At 36.8% G+C, this 24,270-nt stretch overlaps 1 protein-coding gene and 1 long non-coding RNA gene across 2 annotated transcripts in view; one reads left to right on the top strand and one right to left on the bottom strand.

Moving 5' to 3' along the window:
• LOC107598195 (transcriptional activator GLI3-like) overlaps positions 1-24,270 on the top strand; it is a 110,901-nt gene that overhangs the window by 68,222 nt on the left and 18,409 nt on the right. Inside the window, exons 3-5 of the mRNA XM_016289468.1 lie at positions 7,493-7,648; positions 17,140-17,344; positions 20,322-20,538. Coding sequence (XP_016144954.1) covers positions 7,493-7,648; positions 17,140-17,344; positions 20,322-20,538 — 578 coding nt within the window. The remainder of the gene's footprint in view (positions 1-7,492; positions 7,649-17,139; positions 17,345-20,321; positions 20,539-24,270) is intronic.
• Positions 12,332-15,045, bottom strand: LOC107598190 (uncharacterized). The gene is made up of 3 exons (XR_001610528.1): positions 14,892-15,045; positions 14,011-14,134; positions 12,332-12,404 (listed from the first exon to the last, which is right to left on the bottom strand). It is a non-coding gene; the product is annotated as an uncharacterized lncRNA (long non-coding RNA).

Below are 24,270 nucleotides of genomic sequence, written 5' to 3'. Positions count from 1 at the left end.
AAACTCATCTGTTTAGCTGTGCATTTATTGAATGAGCACTGTGCGATGTCCGAACTGATTGCACTGTATTTTACGTATGTATTATCATTTTCTATTTTTAACTGTCTTAAATTCATTTTAAATCAATTTTTAAATCTTCAAAGTTTTTAAATTCCTCGTTTTATTTGTGATAATTTTTTTATTTTACTTTCTTTTATGTAAAGCACTTTGAATTACCATTGTGTACAAAATGTGCTATATAAATAAACTTGCCTTGTCTAAATTGTGTACGTGAAAATATTACCTATAAAGCCACAGAAGAACTGTTGTGCATCTCCTAATAAAACACAATAGGTGTTGGACTTGAAGCAGCACTGCACAGGCTGTTCTGTGTGTGACATCAAAGTACCGCGAGAGTGTTTAGACAGCATTTTTAAAATTTTTGTTTTGATGTCAAATAAGTCTTCCTGTTTTGCTTTTTTGTTAAAGCAGTGTTTCTGTTGTAAAATTATACAGCTACAGTTGTGTTGCTGGGTTTTAAAGCAGGTTTGATGTCGTTTCTTCCTTATCACTCTGTATTTACAGGATTTCACTGTCCACTCCGTTCAAATGTGGTTGAATGGCTACACATTGATCTGTGCACGCACTGTCAGAGCTGTGTGAGATCACTACCGTCCTGCTTTTGTGGGGGTGTTAAATATTTTTTTGTTGTTTTTTTTCCCCCATAGGTTTTTAACATTCTAAAAGCTCTTTATTCCAAAGATACTACAAGCTAGTCACTGTATTCAGTAGGTGTAACATATTCTAAGTTGCTTCAGAAGTATTACATACAACAATAATACAGTGCATTGGCAAAGGAAATTTACTTTTGCTACTTACATACTTTTAAAAGCAAGTACTTCTGTACTTTTACTTAAGTAACAATCTGTCTTTACAACTTTTACTTGTGATGGAGTAATATTTGACCAGCAGTATCTGTACTTTCACTCAAGTAATGGAGTTGAGTACTTTGTCCGCCTCTGCCTATAGGTAGATATGATCAGCTGAGAATCAGCTGATGCAAGCTTGACTCACGTGACCTGCCAGAACTAATGCTTAATTTCTGTCAGGACCACTATCGTCAAAATTATAGATACTTAGCATAAAGTTTGGTTTGGTGGTATGGTTCTGTTCTGGGTAAAAACCTCCCTGCCCATCCATGCAGCCTGTCAAGAATGAACAGGGAGAGCAGCAATAATAATCCCCCCCAACACAAACAATAGGCCCGGACCCCCCAACACAACGATAGGCCAGAACCGCCCAAACCACAAACGATGGCATTCTGAAAGAAGCATATCCTTCTGGAATAACAGAAACTGGGGCAGCAGCAAGAAGGGGTGCTCTTTATAAGCAGCTAAGAAGAGCAGCAAGCCCCTTTAATGCAATACCTGAAAAAGATGCAGAAAACCCACTAGAATTGGCAGCCTAGTTTGCAGCAAACATAGCGTACTGCAGCCATAGAAGCGAGCAATGAATGGATCAGAGATTCTACCTGGCCTAAAAGCTTCAGCATCCATTTAAAAAGTCTATAACAACAGCATTTAACTACTCAAATCAACTCATCAGTTTATAGGTTGGCCATCTCCCATTGACATTTGTGCTCATTGTGTTACGTGTCCTCAATCTGACAACCCACGTGAGCATAGACAAATCCTTACCAATACACTAGATAGCTTTGCAACAAGTATGTTGCTTGCTTAAATCACAGCATGTTGCAGTAGTCAGAAACTTAAGGAAATAACATTCCCAATACTAGATGAGCCATAAGCAACAATCGGATGGCCTAAACAACAGCTTATTCTTGCTGTTGCAAGTTTAACTAAGTACCAGTACTTGCAGTAACAACCAATAGCTTAAAGCAACAAGTCTAGCGGCAAACATGATACGGAACACTAGATAAGCCCTAACAAGCAAGCAAAATCCCAATACCATAGCATAAAATAGCTTAGACAGGAGCAGCATGCCCTTTAAGAGGAGAAGCAGTGAAGGGGTGCTCTTCTTTAATATGCAGCTGAGAAGAGCAGCATGCCCCTTTAATGCAGTACAGCATATGGTCAATACCCGAAGTTTAGGCAACAGCATGTTGCCATATCCTGATAACCGTTAGCATTAAAAACACCTTTAGTAGCAAAATCTACATACTGCAAGTTAAGTATCAAGCACATTACCGATACACTGTATAGCTTTAAGCAACAGCATATCATGGACTTAAACACAGCTTGATAATCATACATATAGGATGTGTCTAATGAAACAGCATCCTCAATACTAGATGAGCCTTAAGCAGGAAGCCTGTTTTACCGATACACTGTATAGCTTTAAGCAACAGCATATCATGGACTTAAACACAGCTTGATAATCATACATATAGGATGTGTCTAATGAAACAGCATCCTCAATACTAGATGAGCCTTAAGTAGGAAGCCTTTTTCATATCAGACAGTCTTAAACAGATTTAAAAACAAGCCTCAGCTGTGGTAAGTTTAACTGGGTAACGTTAATGTTAACAGTGTGTCAAAGTACAACCAATAAGCCTAAAGCAACAGTGTGCCTAGCAAACAAACACGTTACTGAACAACTAACCTCAAACAACGAGCAATATTTGACAATAGCATATTTGCCAACACAGCGTTAAGCAATGAGAATGAAATAAAAAACTTAGCAGGAAATGTTACTTAATATATTTATGGGGGAAGCATAACCCCAAGCTCAGCAAGTGAGGAACCAGAGGAAAACAACTGTAGTTACGTGTATTTTTTATTTAATTTTTTTTAAAAGTGCGGCTTGTACTTGCTTAGAATAATAGAATAACAGCGAACCCCAGTTGAAACGCATACACGAGAATGCTCGTTTCATTTAAACTTGTTCTCATGGCCTTATCGGCTGTCCTCAGAGCGATTACATGCTTTAGACTACGTGTTGCTCCAGCTGTATGAACACAGATGCGTAAATGCTGCTGCAAATATGCTTTTTTCAATTAGCAGACCAGGTAATATACACAGCGATATGGATTAAAACAGCATTCACTTATCTTTGATGTGGATTTCATATGGTCTGAAACACGCTGCAACAGTTTGATTTGTGAGCAGCAATGCTTAATTTGCTCCGGGGCAAGTTGAAAAGCTGCTGCATAATACTGAATAGAGCTTATATAGGAATACCACGATAGGCGTCGTATTCCTATAGGTAGATGTGATCAGCTGAGAATCAGCTGATGCAAGCTTGACTCACGTGACCTGCCAGAACTAACGCTAACGCTTAATTTATGTTTTATTAAAAAAAAGCAACATTTTGAGCAAAAAAGCAGAGAAAATCACGTTTGTATCAAATACTACATCTGGATCATATTCAGTAGGATGATCAAAGCAAAGATGCAGTAGATTTCTTCCATCAACACCCCCAAAGCTTGCAGTCCTTTGCCACTTCCTGGATCGACGTTTTACTCAGTAACATTAGGCAGTTTTCATTTATTTGTTGTCTATTGTTGGTGATCGCATTGTTTTTCATATGCATATGCATACATACGAGATCACTAGTTTCTGCGCCTTCCTCGCATGTGTTTTTGATCGGCACATTCTAGACTCATTTAGGAGATGCCTATAACTCCCCGAGTGTATAACAGTGAGAACGCGGAGACCCGGAAAATTCCGTTTTTGGCGGGGAAGCGTTTTCTCATAAATAACTGAAAATTCCATGTTTGGCGGGGAAAGAGTTAAAGAAGATTTTCACAAAATGATTTTGGCAAGATGCACTGCATATACTGCATACCCCATTTTTGCGCCATTGCCTGGAGGCATGCCATGGATGGAGACGAATTTAAAGAGTCACAAGCATGTGAAGCTTTAGCGTAGCGATCGTCTGCAAGCTGTGACATCGACATAAATAATTCCCTTAAAGCTGGGTTCTTTGGGAAGCTGAACAAGGTTAACTTTCCCTCACAACCAAAAACACACTTCTTTGGGGACATTGTTGATTTCGTGATATAGAAACAAAATGATGAATCCTTCTCGACCAAGTCCTGTGCAGCGCTGCCGACGACTTCCATAACCCAAATGAAGCACACTGATTTACTGTCATACTCGCACTCTGGTTGTTGTGTACGCCTGCTCTTCCGGGAGAAGTGCCCATACAAGGAATTCTGCCCTTTATGACGTCATACAGGGTCATCCTCGAAAAAAACTTTCAGAAACTTACAAAGTTATACTATACAAACCCTGAAGGAGTGTATTTGGTACAGAAATACTCCGTCATGCGTCCAACTCGTTTTTTGAAACTTTGGCCATGCTTAACAGTGTAAATAAGTCAGAATGCATGAAATCACACTAGAACTCCCCTTTAAGCAATAACATCCACACAGCTGATATGTTTACCTGTTGTAGTTGATCCACATGTATACACAACATAGACACTGAGAGTCAAAATGCACCATTGGAAAAATACTAATTAAACTTGACTGTTTTGGCCCTTCAAAACTATTTTGGCTGAAACTGAAGATTGCTGTTTTTTTTCAGTTTTTGGTTTCAGAAATTTCTGTGTATCAGTAATATCATCGTGGCTTACCTGTTATCCAGAAAAATTTGATCTTGAGAAAAGACTGTATGGTTTAATGGTTAGAGAGTTTGACTTGTAACCCGAAGGTTGTGGGTTTGAGCCTCAGGGGGAGTGAATAACCAGCGCTCTCTTCCACCCTCAATACCACGACTGAGGTGAGACCCTTGAGCAAGGAACTGAACTGGGTGATGCCAAATGAGCCAACTGCTTCTCAGGGGCCGCAGCAATATGGCTGCCCACTGCTCTGTGTGTGTGTTCACTACTGTGTGTGTGTGTGTGCACTTGGATGGGTTAAATGCAGAGCACATGTCACTTCACTGTTTCACTGAATAAGTTATTTGGCTTCGGGCACATCCCTTATATATATTTTGAAACTATAATTATTAATCATATTTTGCGTACCATATGCAGCCACCAGTTCATGATAGTGGAAAGAATAACCAAACATTGATGGGAGTTTTATCGCTTTCCCTTTTTCATTTTTTGTGCTTGCTTTCCAACCCTCTTTTGGAATTTTTTTTTTTGTAATCTCCCAGATGCCAGCATGCTCCACCAGCAGAATGCCTCCTGGCTCTGGTGGTGCACCATACTGAGGGTGCATATTCATCCTTAAAAATGGCCCCTGCCATTCCCCACCGCCAGTCCATCAGTTCGATGCCAACATCTCCCATTTAGAAAATCCACAAAGCTACACATGCATGGGAAATGAGGCACATTACAGCTTAATGCAAGAGCCAAGGCAAGAAGGAACAACAGAAACAATTAAGGAAGCCCCCCTAACCCCTCCATCACTACTTAAGTCATAATACCCTCATCAGGGTTTTTTTTAAGCATTTTATATAGGCCTATAGATTTTATTTTAGTCAAGTGGTGATGATTTGAGAAGGCTAAATTGATCAAAGATAGGCTATGATTAACTCGCTGTCTGCCACTGGCCGCTTGGTCGTTACTTTAAAAAAAACTAAAACTTGAATTTAACAAACAAAAACATTTTCCAAACATATGTCTAAATTAACGTAATAAAGAAACGAAAATATATATAGCCACTTTTGCCATTAAAAACGAAACTGAACTATTTTAATGGCTACAACAGCAGCTGTGTAATTGGGGAAGAGAGAAAGAGAAAAAAGACACGGGCTCTAGTTGGACTCGGCCAGTAATTCTGATAATCTTGTCGGATAAGGGCCGGACTAGGGCATATGTTTGAGGCCCGTGCAGGGTTCTGCTGAGCTTATTTGGTAGCAAACTCAATACTCATATACGCACGAGCGCACTTTGGATGTGACTGCGCACCGCCTCTGGAGCGCACGAGGACCGAATGGCTTAAAAATATTTTCAATTTTCTGACGATGCAACAATGACCCGATTAGGCAAGTGACTATTCTGTCAACTGTCCTCAAACGCGAGTGAAAGTCTTGTATCGCAGCGTGCAGCGGCTCTTGTAGCGCAGACAAGATGCGCCGATGTGAAGCCGTTTGAAGAGAAAGTCAAAGAGAAGACGCGTACAGCTGAATCACTCACGCTGTTTTCAAATGACTGATTTGATCAGTCTGTGTGGACTGGACTCAAGTCTGTAGGTTTGATTATTTACTCATCAAACCTACATGCTATAGGCTATTGAATAAATGTGTGAATATCCATCATTTTAAAGTCAAAAGCTGCGGGAATGAGTAAAACTATGCGATATAGCCTATGCGCAATCCCGCACCGAAATTCAGGACCTGATTGAACACAATTTTATTATACAGAGTTTTGTGAAATAGATTTCAATGACTTTTCCAAAACTTTCTGGGTTTATTTATTTTTCCAAAACTTTTCCAGGCCTGGAAATTGGTGTTTTAAAATTCCATGACTTTTCCAGGTTTTTCCATGACCGTACGAACCCTGCCTCATCTAATTAATATGGAATTTCTTCTTACATTCACACAACCAATCAGAGATGCATATTCCATGCATTCAGTTTGGGCCTCAGTCGAGATCCTTTCATCCGCTCTGTTCATTTATTCTGGGAAAGACAGGAATTAGCCACAACACTTTGTGCAGCTAAAATTATTTTGTATTTGCATTGAGATGCACTGTGTCAGTCTTTCTTTCATTCTTTTTCTCTTTTTGTGTGTATGTGTTTTTGTGAGTGTGCTCTCTCATTTGTGTTGTTTGCATAGAAAAGCATGTTGCCAAGTTTATTTTTAGGATGCTTTTCTAGGACCTGTTATCACTCTGTTGCTAAAGTGTAGGAGGAAGATAGAGGCAATACATGAAAGAGAGACAGAACAAATCAGAGAGAAAGGCAATTTAAGTTCACATCTAAAATGATGCCCTCTTTCTTCCCCCCAAATTAAAATTAATAATTAAATTAAATTAATTAGTTAAACTTGTATAACTTACTTTCTTCTGTGAAACAGAAAAGAAGATATTTAGCAGAATGTCCAAGCTCTCTTATCCATATAATGAAAGTGAATGGAACCTGAGGTTGTCAAGCTCCAATAATGACAAAAGCGCTATAAAAGTATGATAAAAGTAGTCCAAACACCAGACTCCAGTACTCCCAAAATCTAGACTTGTGTGCTATATTCCAAGTCTTCTGAAGTCAAAACCATTGATTCACAAGTTTAGAAAAAAAGGTCAGTTATTAAAAAAATGTAATTAAGAAATTAAAAAAGGTCAGTTATTCAAGACTTGTAGTAACATGCATCTGTTACTACAAGTCTTGAATAACTCACCTATGTATTCCTTTACTAGCGTTAAAAAGTTTGGGATATCTTTTAATGTTTTTATAAGACGTATCTTATGAAATCGTATTTATTTTATCCTTGCTGAATAAAAATAATTCATTTCTTTTAAAAATCTTACTGATCCAAAACGTTTGAACAGTAGTGCATTTGTCTAATGACTGATGTTTTTATGTCATCATTTGATGCTTCAGCACCCCACGCCAGTTTGACCACAGCAGAGTACTACCACCAGATGGCCCTACTTGCAGGTCACCGCAGCCCGTACACTGACATCATTCCTTCAGTGGCATCCACAACAGGGCCTGCAAGCAACGCCCTTCATATGGAGTACCTGCAGGCTATGGAAAGTAAGTTCTCCACTCGCTTACATTTTTCTGATGTCTACCATCAACATACCCATCCTCTTATCAGAGGGGCAGATTTACAGTAGGCTGAGACTATTTATACCCAGAACTTTAACCATTGAAGAAAGCAAAAGCTATATGTATGTATGCATGCATGTGTATGTATATATATATATATATATAGAGAGAGAGAGAGAGAGAGAGAGAGAGAGAGAGACTGACTATAAGGAACCAGTTGCAAATCTTTCCTTGAAAACATCTCCAATTAATTAAACTGGTTAAATTGTTCCATTGTCTTATTGTTTTCAGAAATGAGGGTAAGTGTGCACAGGATATATGCAAATGAGTTATTTTGAAGTGTAAATAGGAAATTAAAGGCACAGTAATTCGAAGAGAGGTCAGGTGGACTGGCCTGTTAGTCTTTGATGAGAATGCATTTAGTCAGCCTGTCACCGGCTTCCCTGTTCCTCACAAACTAATTAAAACTAGTCAAACTTCCATGGCTATCAGAAAATTAATTGCTATTAAGTGGGAATTGGAATTTCCCACTATTCATCACTGGAGAAACCTTCTGTGGGACTGTTTAAGATTAATAGACTGAAATAAAACAATTAGGGCCATTGTTTTCAAATGGAGACATTGACATCCCCCCTACTTCAAATCGCCTGTGATCAGCCCTTAGTAACTCTTCCTATTATAACAATGTGTATTCCATGCCAGCCAAATTAACACTTTAAAGCTCTCTTTTATGATACATAGACTCTGAGAAGGGGAGTGAATGAGTAGAAGTGTGTTATCTAGGAGCCTTTGTTAGTAATGGGGATGGGATAGCACAGTCGTAATTTAGAGCTCAGTATAATTACTTTTAGAGAAAAACTGATGAAGGAATTAACCTATCCTGCGTATGTGTGTTCAAGCCATGCATTTTTTTATGCATTAGCTGCTAATTAGCCAATGTCAATTAAATTCTGCCTCTATTAAACACCTCAATTTGGACCCTCTGTGGGATGTAGATGGATTTTTAAGGTGGAACTAGTGTTTTTGTTTTTTCCACACTTACATTTACAATTCACATTCACATTTTTGTTAAAAGATGTTTGACCAAGCATGTAATATTTATTCATCCTACAAATCTGCAATTATTCAGTGGTTGGTATGTTTTGGGCACTTTCTTACTGGTTTGGCTTTTCACCCATTATGGTTGAAAACTAGTCCAGTGGTTCTCAACATTAATGGCTCCAAGGCCCCTCATTGTCCAAAAAATATTCAACCAATGAGAACCAGTCAAACTGTTTTACCAAGCTGAGCTGGCTTGTGCCACTAATAAACCAGCACTGAGGTCAGTTAACTGTATGGCTTTTTTCCCCCCTCATCTTTATTTACTGGTATAAGGTGTTTTGTGCACTTTCAAACTGGTTTTTGCTTTTGTTTACCTATCATACACTGTAAAAAAAATCCCATAAAATTTACGGTAAAAAAACGGCAGCTGTGGTTGCCGGAAATCTACCGTAAAATATGGTCTAAATATTCTTCTGTTTACGGTATATTTAAAAGTGAACTGTAAAATGTACGGTAAAAAACCGGCAGCTACGGTTGCCAGAAAAAAAGTACATGAGTAAAAGAAATTGTGAATTTAACAAGAACACCCAGAAGTGGTATGAAAAGTAAATACACTTTTTATTTTAATGCCACAAACAAATGCTAAATACATACTTTGGACAACCATATTCTTCTCCTTAAAACAGCAGTAAAACTACATGTTGGCTTCAATTTGCAGAGCAAACATTTTGAATGATTACAATCTTACCAGAAAGCAACACATTCAATAACCTGAACAAGACCACACACACCATTCTATTAACAGAATGGATTAATCATGAACCAAATGCCTGGAGAGCATAAACATACAGCTTTTTACAATCTCAGATGCACAAAACAAAACTTCCTGTAGGAAAACTTAAATGTAGAAATGTTTTACTCTGTTCAAGATGTACTAAACCTGCTTTCTTCATCAGAACATCTTAATCAACCTTAAATCTTCAACCTTAACCTTCCTAAAAAAAATCATTTTTGTTCTGATGTATATTCTGGATGGCCGGTGGGTCAGTAAATCATCAGTTATGTAAATATAAGTGAACTACTCTTAACACACTCTAGAAATTCCTTTTTCAAACAGAAGGCCAAACAAGGAATTCTAAGAAAAATGTTTTTTTTTTTGTTTTTTGTAGAGATTATTTAAATATCTAAATATTAATGAAAAGGTGACATTTTATTTTAGGTACACAATGTTTTGTTGGCTGGTAAATCATTACTGGTATAGTACCATACGTACAAACCAGTATTTAGGCAAAAAATAAATAAATAAAAGGCTTTCTAAGAGTACAGCACTCACATTTTAAGTCATTTTCCACATTCAAAGTTCAATCATCTTCCAGTGTAAATCCAGATAACTCCAATTTGAAAAGCATTATCAGTGCCAACGTAATCTTCAGACATCAGTCAAAAACGGTTTTGTCCAACCTTAATCTGCTCTCCATTCGTGATCAGCAAGGTCTGCTATGACTGTAAGGACTCGGGGGTTCACTGGGAGCAGTTTTTTGTTTTTCCTCGATTCAACTTTGGTGCCCTTCTCTGGGTTTATGCTGAAGAAGCACCTAAAAAAAGAGAACGAAATGACTGAATTTGTTGCTCACAAATATAGACTGATTAAAGGGTTACTTCACCAAAAAACAAATTTTGTCATCATTTACTCCCCCTCAAGTTGTTCCAAACCTGTACAAGTTTTCTTCTTCAGTTAAAACATAAGACATTTCGAAGAATGTGGGTAACCAAACAGTTACTGGAGCCCATTGACTTCCATAGTATGAGCAAACCTAGGTTTAACTACACCTTTATCCACAACAAAAAGTTTTTGTAGAGAGTATTAATGTAAATAAAGTAATTTATTATTCAACTTTTATGGAAATCAGCATTGCAACATCCTTGAAAATATATCATTTGTGATCTGCAGGAGTCAGAAAGGATGTAGAACGTCATTATTTTCTCACCATGTAGTAAATGTTTCATTTTTGGGTGAACATTTCTGTAACACTTTACAATAAGCTATCATTTTGTTAACATTAGTTAACAACTTCAGTGAAAGGGTTAGTTCACCCAAAAATGAAAAGTAGTCAGTTATGCTCTTTTGCAGCAAAAAAAAACAATGCATTCACAACACTTCATAAATTAAGGTTCATCCACTGGAGTGACATGGTTTAATTTAACGATGTCTTTACAATCTTTCCAGACCTTGAAAGTGCTAGTTGCATAGGCTATCAATGGAGGGACAGAAATCTCTCAGATTTCATTAAAAAGATCTTCACTTGTGTTCTGAAGATGAGTGAAGGTTTGGAATGACACGAGGGTTAGTAATTACAGAAGTAGTTCACTTCTAGAATAAAAATGCACTCACCCCCATGCCATCCAAGATGTTCATGCCTTTTTTTCTTTAGTCTCAAAGAAATTAATGTTTTTGAGGAAAACATTCCAGGATTTTTCTCCATATAGTGGACTTCATTAGGACCCAACAGGTTGAAGGTCCAAACTGCAGTTTCAACTCAGCTTCAAAGGGCTCTACATGACCCCAGCTGAGGAATAATGGTCTTATCAAGAGAAACAATTGGTCATTTTCTTAAAAATAGAAACATATATACTTTTTAGCCACAGATGCTCGTCTTGCACCAGCCCGACCTCATACATTACATAATCATGTTGGAAAGGTCACATGTGATGTAGGCGGAAGTACCGACCCAGTGTTTACAGAGTGAACGTGCAAAGAAAGTCAAATGCCCTTTACAAAAAAGGTAAAACAACAAATGTAAGATGATGCTGAAGTTGGAGGAGTAAAAGAGATTAAGTTTTTTGCCCTACCCTACCCTTTTGAATCGGAGTACACAGACGAAGAAATAACCGCACGTGACCTTTCCAACGTGATTACGTAATGCGTGACACTCATCGCAGAGCTAATGCAAGACGAGTATTTGTGGTTAAAAAGTATATACATTTAAATTTTTTTTTAGCAAATGACTGATCGTTTCACTAAATAAGACCCTCATTTCTCAGCTGGAATCGTGTAGAGCCCTTTGAAGCTTCATTGAAACTACAATTTGGATCTTAAACCTGTTGGTCCCCATCGAAGTCCATTATATGGAGAAAAAGCATGTTTTCCTCAAAAACCTTAATATCTTTGAGACTGAAGAAAGAAAGACATGAACACCTTAGATGACACGGGGGTGAGTAAATTTTTTATTCTGGAGGTGAACTAATCGTTTAATGACAGAATTTTTGGGTGAACGAACACTTTAACATGAACTAAGATTTAACAATACTTCTACAGAATTTATTAAACTTAGTTACTTTCAACATTAGTTAATGCACTGTGATCTAACATGAACAACTGTATTTTTCTAACAAAAACAAAGATTAAACTGTTATAAATGTTATTCCCATTGTTAGTTCATTTTAGTGAATACATTACCTAATGTTAAAAAATGACAGCTTACTGTAAAGTGCTGTCACAATTTTATGTAAAACAAATGGTTTAATGCCTACCTTTGCATGAACTCCAGAGTAGAACCCAGCTCCAAAGGATAATGGATGTTAAAACAGTAGTAACTACCAAACATCAGGCACATTGCTGCGATGAATGTAGAAATGTGCGGAGTTGTAATCTTTTGGTCGATGCTCAGCATGAATAGTTTTGATGTGTAGCAGGAAGAGCCTACAGACAAAAACAAACAATTAAATGCCTTTAGTCATAATATATTTTAGAGCTTTAATCTCTCTGCTAACTTTCACAACAAGCCATTCCGACAATGTAACTGTGAATGAACTATAACATTAACCTTCGTTAATAACTTAATTTCAAGGGATAGTTTACCCAAAAATGAAAAATGTCATTAATTACTCAACCTCATGTCGTTTCAAACCCGTAAGACCTTCGTTCATCTTCGGAACACAAATTAAGATATTTATGATGAAATACGAGAGCTCTCTGACCCTCCATAGACAGCAAGGGTACTACCACGGTCAAGGCAGAGAAACATAGTAAGGACATTGTTAAAATAATCCATGTAACATCAGTGGTTCAACCGTAATTGTTATAAAGCTAGGAGAATACTTTTTGTGAGCAAAGAAAAAAAGAGAAAGAAAAATGTATTCTCCTCCGCGACACCCTAGCACAATTATGGAGAGAGTATCATAATGTATGTGTTGTGGTACTCGCCGAAATGGCACTAGGGTGACGCGGAAGAGAAGAATTGTTGAATAAAGTAGTTAATTTTGTTTTCTTTGAGAACAAAAAGTATTCTCGCACCTTCGTAAAATTATGGTTGAACCACTGATGTCCAAGGACTATTTTGTCGATGTTCTTGGTACCTTTTTGGACACTGAACGTGGTAGGACCCTTGCTGTCAATGGAGGGTCAGAGAGCTCTCGGATTTCATCAAAAATATCTTAAGGTTGTGTTCCGGAGATGAATGAAGGTCTTACGGGTTTGGAATGACATGAAGGCGAGTAATTAATGACAATTATTACTTTTGGGTGAAATATCCCTTTAAGATAGTAACTAAGGTATAGTTCACACAATAATGAAAATTCTGTCATCATTTACTCACCCTCAAGTTATTCCAAAGCTGTATAAATTTCTTTGTTCTGCTGAACACAAAGGAAGATATTTTGAAGAATGTTTGTAACCAAACAGTTTTGGGGCACTATTGATTTTCACAGATTTTTTTTCCCCAACCACCTCAAAAGCATCCTGATAGAGCAGTAGCTGGAGGCTTGGGTGGTCTTGAGAGAAATCCCTTCACTTCAGTATTTGGCCATCTGTGCATTCAGAGTACATCAGTAGAGTTTTTTTCAGGCAAGTGCATCGAAATGCAATTCCTCCCAAAATCTGAATTTAACAGACACTTCAATGTGTCTTTCACAGGTACATAGTATGCAAATTGCTCTGTCCGATTCTCATCTCTACTTAACAGTATTCTTTTTGGTTCAACATATTTGAATACTTTTTTAAAGGTCTGACTCCTTGAATACTCTGTTTGCATGGGTCCTTTATGACATACAGAAAACAAGTCTGATTCCTTCACAGTAGCAAAGATTTGAGAAATTGTCTCATTGGGTAATGACAAATTCTGCAAAAGTGAATGTAGCTTACTAAAAGTATATATCTGTTCCAATTCGTGAATATTTTGCATCTCATCTACAATATTTTGTATTGTAGAAGCTGGGAGAAGAAACTGTCCTTGTAATTTCAGATAAAACAGGCTAACATTTCTCAAATACAAATCGTCAAAATGTTGAAACGAGTCCATTTCACTTACTTCTGACTCACCTGTATTTGGATCCAGGTCAGCAGGACATTGCTCAGTTGAAACAGACGGTATCTCTGATGCAGAAGGCCGATGTGAATCACTAATGCTGTTAGCTGAACAGTTCCTGTGCTTTCTAGACATATGAGAGGTAAAAGAGGACTTGATTTGAAAAGCACTTTTGCACCCTCTCACTAGACAGTAAACTGCACGACCTTCCTTTACATGGTTCTTTAAGTGAGCAACAAGACTGGGCACATCCTGGCACTGATAACTACATAGTGAAATACTACATGTCAAGGCCGTATCAACCACTGCATGTGCAATCGCAGCAGTGGTAGAGCCGTTATGGGGCCGATAAAAATGACTCTTAAATGCTAAGTATTTGGAAAACGACTGCTTGCAATCAACTGCGACACATTTGAAAATGGCGCGAGGTTCGTTGCGATGCAGTCTGCGGTGCAGAACATATTCCCTCAGACTTTGCACTGTTAAATTACAAAAGTAGCATGTGTACATTTTAATGCATATTAAAAACTTACTCATAGTGAACTCGACTAATAACCAATCCGAGATATCGTTTAAATTAACGTTAAACATGAAGTTCGCCTCGCCATGGTTACAACGACAGACTGCTAACGTTAAACTGCGTCACAAACGTTTCAAAATCAGAGCGAATTCGTTAATTTCCAATGTGTGAGGTTAACGTTATATATTAAAAGGATAACGTAAAACGTTACCATCTAGACAGCCAACAGGTCCACGTCATGTGAGTTACAATGACGTTAAAGATATGAAAATAAAATAAACACTTTACAACACAAAAGCTGTATTCAAATAACTAAAACAATTATTGAACTTTAACTTTACAGAATGAGTTTATTTGTGCTCACCAGACAGACTTCGTGACGGGGAAAAATTATAATTTTAACAGCTTGCCGACGTTGGTCCGTTGTTTGCTTCCGTCAGTTCCAGAGAAAAACCGTCACTTGAAAAGGCAAAAGGCGCCGGCGTATGTGATGCAACGTCTTGAGCGCTGATTGGACAAGTCAAAAGGCATTAAGGCAATAACTTTAAATGCTTGTTAAAAATATGGTTTCTTTATATTATGCAGCGTAATGGCACTTATTGGACAACCGAAAAGCCAGAAAGAAAAAAAAAATTAAGAACAAACAATTAAAAAAACAGAAGGGGAAAAAAGTCCTGACAGCATATCTGTAGTAAGCAGTGATTTACTATTTAGTGTTTTTGTGTACTTTACTGTTGTTTTAAGGGTTTTATGGTAAAATAATGCAGTTTTTACAAAGCAATAATACAAAAGTATCAAATTTTCAAACAGTATATTTACAATAACAGTATTTAACTGTTATTTATACGGTAATTTCATGTTTTATAATTTACAGTTTTTTACCATCGCTACTTTACAGTTTTTCACCGTTAAAACTACGGACATTTTTTACAGTGTAGTTACAACTGTCAGCGTTTTAAATGTCCTTAACCAGCCTGTTCCAGTAATATACTGTATTAGTACTGCTAATCTAATATATTAAAATCTGTCAAAACCTTGACCTAGCTAGTGATCATCTTAAAAAAACAGGGAAAAAAACTTTTTTGCATATTATTGACCCATAAATTGTATGTTTTGGCCAATTCGTTTTGCCTATATTGATTATGCTAGTCAAGCTGTTCTACTTAACAAAACTTTTGTCAAAAATAAACCAACATTGCCGATGTAAAACATGTTTGTCAAAAACTGGAACATTTAGCGCGTTCATACAAGCTTAAATTACCAGTTTAAAACATCTTTTTGCATTCGTTGTTCTACCAGCTTAACCAGCTCATGTCATAAATAGACCAGAATTATTTATTTAAAACTAGTTAAGACCATCTTGAGGTTAATGCTGATCCAAACTGGTCTTTGAATTAGGAAAATCAAAATGGCCTTATAGACTGCACATATTATTGTAAATGAGTGTGTGTTATAATGTATATAGTATTGGTGCTTAAGTATGTGGATTTGTGTGTGTGTGTAAGTTTGTGCTTGTGTCTGTTTACAAAGTCTTTAATCACAGTTCTAATCAGAATGCCAGCAATGTGGTAAGATGTTCCAAATGTGGGAATACACACACACACACACAGTTATTTAAATGTGAATGACAGACCCTGTAATCACTGTATGTGTCAAACAAGAAAGAGAGATGGGAGAGAGTCAGAGAGAGAGAGAAAGAGAGAGCATAATCTTGTTTTGTTTGCGTGCTTTCTCTTAAAAAATGTAAAGAACAACTGAAAGAAAAAATTAGTCACAAAGTCATTGTGTCACTCCACACAACAAAAGACCACCATCCCCACGCACCCCGCTCTTCCCCTCCTTTCACTTCTCCCTCCATTTCTCCCTTCTTTCTTGTTTGTGACATTCGCAAATGAAAAGACAACAAAAGTCATTTCTTAATCTGTAGGTGCCAGTCATTGTGCGTGAGTGGAGGCGTTGATCTGCGTTCAATCTGCTTTCTAGTGAAAGCTTTTCAAAAACAACCCAGTGAAATTCCATTCAGCATTAACGCACTATTCAACCCAATTAAACATGATTCAATATCGCAGTGAGAAAAGTGGTGAGAAAAGTAGTACCAGAAAGCAGTGAGAAAAGTGGAGCTGCAGTTGTTTTTACAGTGTGTACAAAATGCATTCAATGCAGAAAATGTGGTTGTTGTTGAATGCAACAGACTATGATGAAGAAATTGCTTGTAATTAACAAGATGATTCTTGGTCAGTAAAGCTTTCTGTGTGGTAAAATCTAAAAAAATATATATGAACTGCAAGAGAATGGGAACTTTTCAGTAAATGATGTCATTGTTCGACTGTTGTGCGCTCCACTTCTCTCTCTACCGATAGTAAAAGCTAGCTCTTTTTACCGATAGCTCTTTTAAAAAATAAACTATTAAATTAAATTAATTTATTAAATTAATTTAAATAAAAACAAATACATTTTATTTAAAATAAATAAATAAAAAATAAGTAAAATATAAAAGTAAATAAAAATGATGATTTTTATTTATTTTTGTACCTGTTATTATACCACCAGTTTTAAATACATAACATATTATGTTCTTTCTCTGTTTTCTCTCTCTGTCTGTGTCTTCTCAGCTTCACGATTTCCAAGTCCTAGGCTCACAAATCGGCCCAGCAGAAAACGACCCCTTCCCAGCTCCCCTTCCCTGTCTGATCCCAGTTTTGACCTGCAGGCCATGATTCGCACCTCGCCCAATTCTCTTGTCACTATACTTAATAATTCCCGCTCCAGCTCATCCACCAGTGGATCCTATGGACACCTCTCAGCTGGTACTATCAGGTATACACAACAATGAATTAAGATTTATTTTATTTTATTTAATTACAAAAATATATATACTTCTTTCTGATAGGCCTTGAAGCTGGATTTACATTATTTTAAGCTACATTATTTTAAGTAAAAATATATTTTTGTTCATATATCAAGGGAATTTAGTGGTGTGTATTGGAACAGACAAGAGGCAAGAGAATGCAGGAGAGATTCTGAGAAAGAGATAGAGAGGAAAAGCAATCCGTGCTGAAAGTGGACACTCCAGCACATCCTCAGAAGCGGAGTGATGAATGAACATTGGACGGCGAAATAAACGAGGGAACACAGAGTACGCTATTAGGAGGAAGCATGCGAACATATTCCTCCCCTCCTCCCTCTCACTTGTCTGTCTGATATGCATCACCTGATTAATGTTCTCTCCATCAGCTGAGAAGAGCTTTACTCTAACACTGCCGCCATGCAATCGCTCACACTGGAAAGGAGGAGAGGAAGGGGGAATGATGAATGAAAGGGTCATGAAGAGGGGGACGGAGGAAGAAAGCAAAGTCTGAGGACAGGAACACAAGCTGTAATAGGAAAGAGAGAGAATCTGTTGTGGATGAAGTGAATAAAACTGACTCACTCACTTTCTCTGAGGTGTAATTCATGAACCCCTCAACCTGAGGGTGTTCGCTGACCGTACTGCCTTCTAATCACACGTTTATCTGTTTCAAAGGCTAAATAATTAATGTTTTTTTAAGTGATCCCACTTATATGGGGCACAGTTGATTGGGTCAGTTCATAGCAGGAGTCCATACAGACGGAGTGGATAATAAAGCATTTGTCACAACAGTGAGACTTACTTATGGAGGCCTCATCAATATTCAGATACTGATCAAACAAATGGATCAAAGCTTTATCAATGCTCATTTAATTTGCTCCTAAAATTCCTTCTAAGTTTGTCCCAGTCACAAGACTGCCATTTTGTGATTTGTGCACTACAAACTTGTAGACATACACTACTGTTAAAACATTTGGGGTCTGTAAGATTTTTGAATGTATTTATATTTATTTGATCAAAAATACAGTAAAAAAGTAATAATGTGAAATATTTAAAATAACTGTTTTATATTTGTATCTATTTTAAATAGATAAAAAATATATATATTCCTATGATGGCAAAGCTAAAATGCTGATTTGATGCTCAAGAATAAAAAATCTTATTTGATAATTGCTTAATATTTCTGTGCAAATTTTTCTTGATTATTTGATAAATGGAAAATTAAAAAGAACAGTATTTATTTGAAATGGAAATCTCACTTTTGATCAATTTAATGCATTCTTGCTGAATAAATGTTTCTTTCAATACAAAATCTACTGAACCCAAACCTTTGAATGATGGCGTATGTGAAATGAGACACACTTTCTGAAATTGTATTTCCTCAGACTTAAAAAAAATCAACAAATTATCACAAATTGGAATTGATTTATTTTGTTTTAACATATGCTGTATTAAGACATGATCAAAAGTGTAATGTACCATAAGTACAATATCAAATGTTAAAATGGAGATTATCACAGACTGTGCAGCATGTCCGAAAATCACAAGTTGTTACATTTGAAGAGTCTTGTAACTTCTATATCAAACTGAATGGTGGATCTACAGTGAAGACACAGCTAGCATCCCTAGCGATGTGTCACTCAGTTTGACGTCTGCCATCCAGCACTATTAGGAAATGACATTACCTGGTTTGGGTGGGGGTCTCGTAGAGAGAAAAGACAACAGAAATGGACCTCTTTCCTCCACTGAGAGTGATCAATCAGTGATTTGTTTTTGCAAGCGAATCAGTCCTATCACGTGTGAACATGTGTGGACAGAGGTGGCAGGCAAGGGTCCAGGCCTGATGAGTGATGAGACAGCCACGTCAGCCATGCAGCGTCTAGCTACATTGATTTCCTCTCTGCCTGTAATAAGGCCAGTAGACGTATGAGCTCGTATGGAGTGGTCAGCATGCCCCACGATGAATGTAACCCCCGATGAATGTCTGTTATTGAGCATCAGAGCTTTATCATCAAAAGACTGTGGCATCTATAGAAGAGGAGTTGATATATAAAAGTTCAATAGTGTGCTTAAAAACAGCTTTTATGCTCGTCAGTTGATTCATCTTACATGAACTACCTTGGAACTTAAAAGGTTTATGTTTTTAAATTTTTTTATTTTTTTTATTGTTTATTAGGATTATCAGTTTAATACATTATATGTGTAATTTTTGAACTTCTACTAATAAAATGGTTATTATTATTAAAATAATTTGATTGTTAATATTTTTTTAATTATTTCATATTATAAAATATTATTGCATTGTATACACTACCTTTCAAAAGTCTTGGGTCAAGACAATAAATTGATCAAAAGTGGCAGTAAAGACTTTTACATTGTTACAAAAAAAATAGCTTTCAAATAAATCCTTTTCTTTTGAACTTTCTATTTATCAAAGAATCCTGAAAAACACACACAAAAATATTAAGCAGCACAACTGTTTTCAAATTTGGCAATGATAAGAAATTATTATTTAGCATCAACTCATATTAGAATGATTTCTGAAGGATCATGTGACACGTGAATGTGAAAGTGGAATAATGGCTACTGAAAATTAAACTTTATATTGTTACTTTTTAAAATAGATTAAAATAGAAAACAGGTGTTTTAAATTGTAATAATATTTTGCAGTATTACTGTTTTACTGTATTTTTTTAACAAATAAATGCAGCCTTGGTGAGCATAAGAGACTTCTTTCAAAATCGTTAAAAATCTTATTGACCACAAACGTTTGAACTGTACTGCATTATAAATAATATTAAATAATGAATTAATTGAATTCAATAACAAATATTATATAAAGGAGTTTATAATTTACCACATGACCAAATTTCACTAATTTGTAACATTAACTTAATTTATTAATTTAATTTTAAAATTATTTTTTCTGTTTATTTTGTCTTACAGCCCTGCATTGAGTTTTGCATATCCTCCGACACCTGTGGCACTGCAAATGCATCAGCAGCTGATCAGTCGGCAACCGGGCATCGTAAGTTCTGCATTTGGACACAGTCCGCCCCTTGTGCACCCAGCTCCTGCCTTTGCCACCCAAAGACCTGCTCCTGGCATCCCTCCCTCCAGCCTGCCACCTACAGAACGTTCCGTAGCCTCAAATGACTCACAGGTCAGTTTTCACTTCTGTACAGGGCCGTACAGAGACCTTTGGAGGGGCAGGTGCTCAAACTATAAAAGGGGTACATGGAACACGGCTTTAAATAGTGCTGTGCTCTTGCTGATACGTGTATCGAAATGGATGCTTCTTTATTTATACAGCAGCAAATGCCGTGACACAGTTTTGAAAAATAATTACAGAACAGAAAAGACCATTTTAAGTTTAAAAGTTAAATCATTTTTTGTTTGCACCTCTTAATTCCTCTAGAATTAGAAACTGAATTATATTATTATTATTATTATTGAGTTTACAGGGTATGGTGGTTTTGCTGTTGTAAACTCTACTTTTGCTGTTGTAGAAAAAAATATTTATGTCTTATTTAAAATAGATATACATGTTCTGAATTTATTCATTTTTTAATGATAATGATAATAAAAAAGGATTGATAAGTATAATTTGGAGGATGAGAAAATCACTATAAGCCTGTTTTACCAGCGTTTTTAAAATAAGTACTGTAATAATAATAGTTCAAAGTATGAATAATTTTTAGTCAGATAACATAAAAAAGACAAGACCCATTGATGCCCTTTAAACTTTTCCCAATCAATCAGCAAGAACGAAAGAGAACAGGCACTTTTGATTATATTGCTGTGTGTAGAACTACGTTAGCTGCATTTTTAATATTTAATAAATATTTAATTTTAATAAAATGTAAATTCATCCCCCGCACTTTATTCAGGCAGTGTGTTCACCGTATCGATAGTCTTTGCATGACCTGATGTTTTATTTGTATCCAAAATGAGGAGATGTGAATATCAGGAGCGATGTGTGTGTTTCATTCATACTCGAAGCCGGAGGGCGCTCTAGTGTAGAAAGTCCAAAACGGACTCATAGAAGTAATAACTTGTGACGTCTAGGAAATCCCTAATATGGACAAAAGAATCCGGCTATCGCTGTAGCTAAGCTGAATAAAAAGCAGAAACGTTTTTACGATTGTGAAAATATATGGTTTATGTGTGTTTTTCAAGTTATCTCAAGGTAATGAATAAATAAACTATATGAATAATGCAGTACTGATTGACATTAAGTATAGAAACTATAAAATATATTTCCTGCCTTATTCTGCAATAAAAATGGGGAAAAGGTGGGCTTTATAAACCATTCATAAAATTGTCATTAGGACAAATATTGAATATTGACAAATATTGAACAAAGACATTATAGCTCCTTGCTAACATTACTTCCACAGGCTACACACAACAATATAAACAACAGCTGTGCATGCTCTCTTCACGTTGTTCTTGTAAAATAATAATAATTTATTAATATAATAATAATAATAAGTATACAAGCACACTGCTCCGCTGAGAACTCCACCTACCGTCAGGCGTGGACGTTATTGAAGGCATCCTAACGTGAGGGATCATCCCGGATGAGATCGTCAGGTGAGAGGACATCATATGGATAATTTTATTACGGATAAATTATTATTCATTAATTTTACTAATAGTTCGATTGGGCAGGCCTTCAGAAAAGGGCATTTAATTAAAAACAAATTGCCTTGACAAAAGGGCACTTTGGGCATCTAGGGGGAAAATGGCAGATGCTCAAGCACCCAAAACCAACCCCCCAAACCCCCAGCCCATCCCCCGCCACACGTGTCTGCTTCTGTATGAATTATATTTTTGGCTATTTATAATAATAGTGGGGGAGATATGATAGAAACAAAATGGTTTAACATAAGCTGGATTTGAACTTGTATTTTCCATGTGAGTACCACAGCTTACCTCAGTTTTACTGAGCTTTTGTGTTAACCACTAAGCCATGGTTCCAACCTTCATGAGTTAGAATACACATACAAAGATGGAGAACTAAAAAGATATTAAGTGAGATTTTCATTCTTAAGTTTAAACAACACAATGCATTTTTAAATCATTTAACATGATTGCTTTTGGGTGTTCTTGTATTAAACAGCAACAAAAGTCGTTTAGTTCACACAGTGATTTTCCCCCTCAAGGCTTAAATTTATTCAGCGCTTATCATCACAAGTGCTGATGCTATTTATTATTGTGTGTGGTTCATGAAAGTACACACCACCAACACCACAGCATATAAACAGCTGAGAACATGTGGCTAGCTCTCCCTCACAGACAGGCCTCATGGGAGTTTTTCCCTTGTGTGCGCATAGTTTTTCTGTCGTGTCTCGATGTGGAGAGCCCGTGTGCTTGCCCAGAAGGCACCTTTGAGAAATAACACCCCGCTTGTTAGCAACAAAAATCTTGCCACCTCCACCATTAATCAGACACAGATACATTCCCAAAACTTCTTTTTAAAGGACGAGCATAAAAGTGTTTTTCTTCTACAATTGTTTCACCTGATCATGCCCTGTCCATTTATACTCACAGAGTTCGCTGTAATAAAAACTGTATAATGTTGTTTTTATCTGTCTTTGTATCGATTCCTGTTTTTGTGCTTCAGTAGCAGTTAACTCTTAGTGTAATGGTGAATGAGTTTTCCCGAGATTTTCTCAATGCCAGTCTTCCTTTCAAGCCATTACAGCCCCACTACTCTTTCCTAGATCAGTACCATCCATTTCCCCCTGCCTGACCCCAGAGACAGCACCAACTTCTTTAATAGAAGGGCATCATGGAACATTTGTCTCACTATGTGGTAGAAAAAGAACAATTGATGAAAAGGAGAGAAGGTGTGAGCATTGCTCAAAGTAACAGACAGAAAAATATCAGATCATTGTGTTTTATTGGATCACTACTCTCTATAAGATTTAAAGTTTTATATACTAAATGTGGTGTACAATATATTTGTAAGATTGTCTTTAAAGTGCATTTTAAGTGTATTAGCTGGCATGCTTAAGAGGGATAGTTCATCCAAAAATGAACATGCTGTCATCATTTACTCACCCTCATTGGATTAAAAACCTGTATGATTTGCAAGGTTTGTTATTTTCGGCAAATATTGCATGACTTTAGAAGAAAATGGTATTAGTCATATGGACTACATTTAAGGTAATTTTTTGTCTTTCTTGTGTACTTTTCTTGTATGGAAACAAACAGACTGGTCATTTTGCTAAATAATTTATTTTGCATTTCCTGGAGATAAAAAAGTTTCAGTCAAGGATGGAACATTTTACCTAAATGTAAGATTAATTTGCTATGCTATAATCAACTATACTAAATTATACTCAGGAATCCTACTCTCTCATCCAAGGAATGTTACTTCTTTCTCTCCCACTGTAACACCCCTGTGGACTGTTTGTTGTGGTTTCTTCCCCTTGTGTTGGTTTAGCCCATCTAATCATTAGTTAATTACCCTCATTGTGTTCACCTGTCTGCCCCTCGTTATCTGCCCTATAAGTTCCTGTCTCTTGTATTCTAGTGTTGTCGGTTATTGTGAATGTTACCCCGAGTGTGTGCGTCTCTGCCTTGTTGTGGCGACATTAAAAATCCTTCTTTTGAATCCTTGTCGTCCTTGTCATCCTGCCTGCCTCCACACACCTGGACCGTGACAGAATAACGACCCAAAAAGTGAAGTATAGCGGCGTCTTTCCCCTCGTTTGTTTTCCCGGTTTTTGTCAGTTTTTATTTTCTGTATGGATTACCCCGCCTTCCAACTCCTCCTGCTGGAGCAGGGGGAACGCTCTCTTGAGGACCACACCCATGATTTTCTGTCCCTGGCTCACCTCACGCACTACCCGGACAACTGCCTCTGTGGCTTCTATCGAGTCGG

This window comes from Sinocyclocheilus grahami, unplaced genomic scaffold (genome assembly GCF_001515645.1).
Source record: "Sinocyclocheilus grahami isolate Dianchi unplaced genomic scaffold, SAMN03320097.WGS_v1.1 scaffold247.1, whole genome shotgun sequence".
Classification (NCBI taxonomy): domain Eukaryota; kingdom Metazoa; phylum Chordata; class Actinopteri; order Cypriniformes; family Cyprinidae; genus Sinocyclocheilus; species Sinocyclocheilus grahami.
This window is presented reverse-complemented; position numbering and strand designations above follow the sequence as displayed.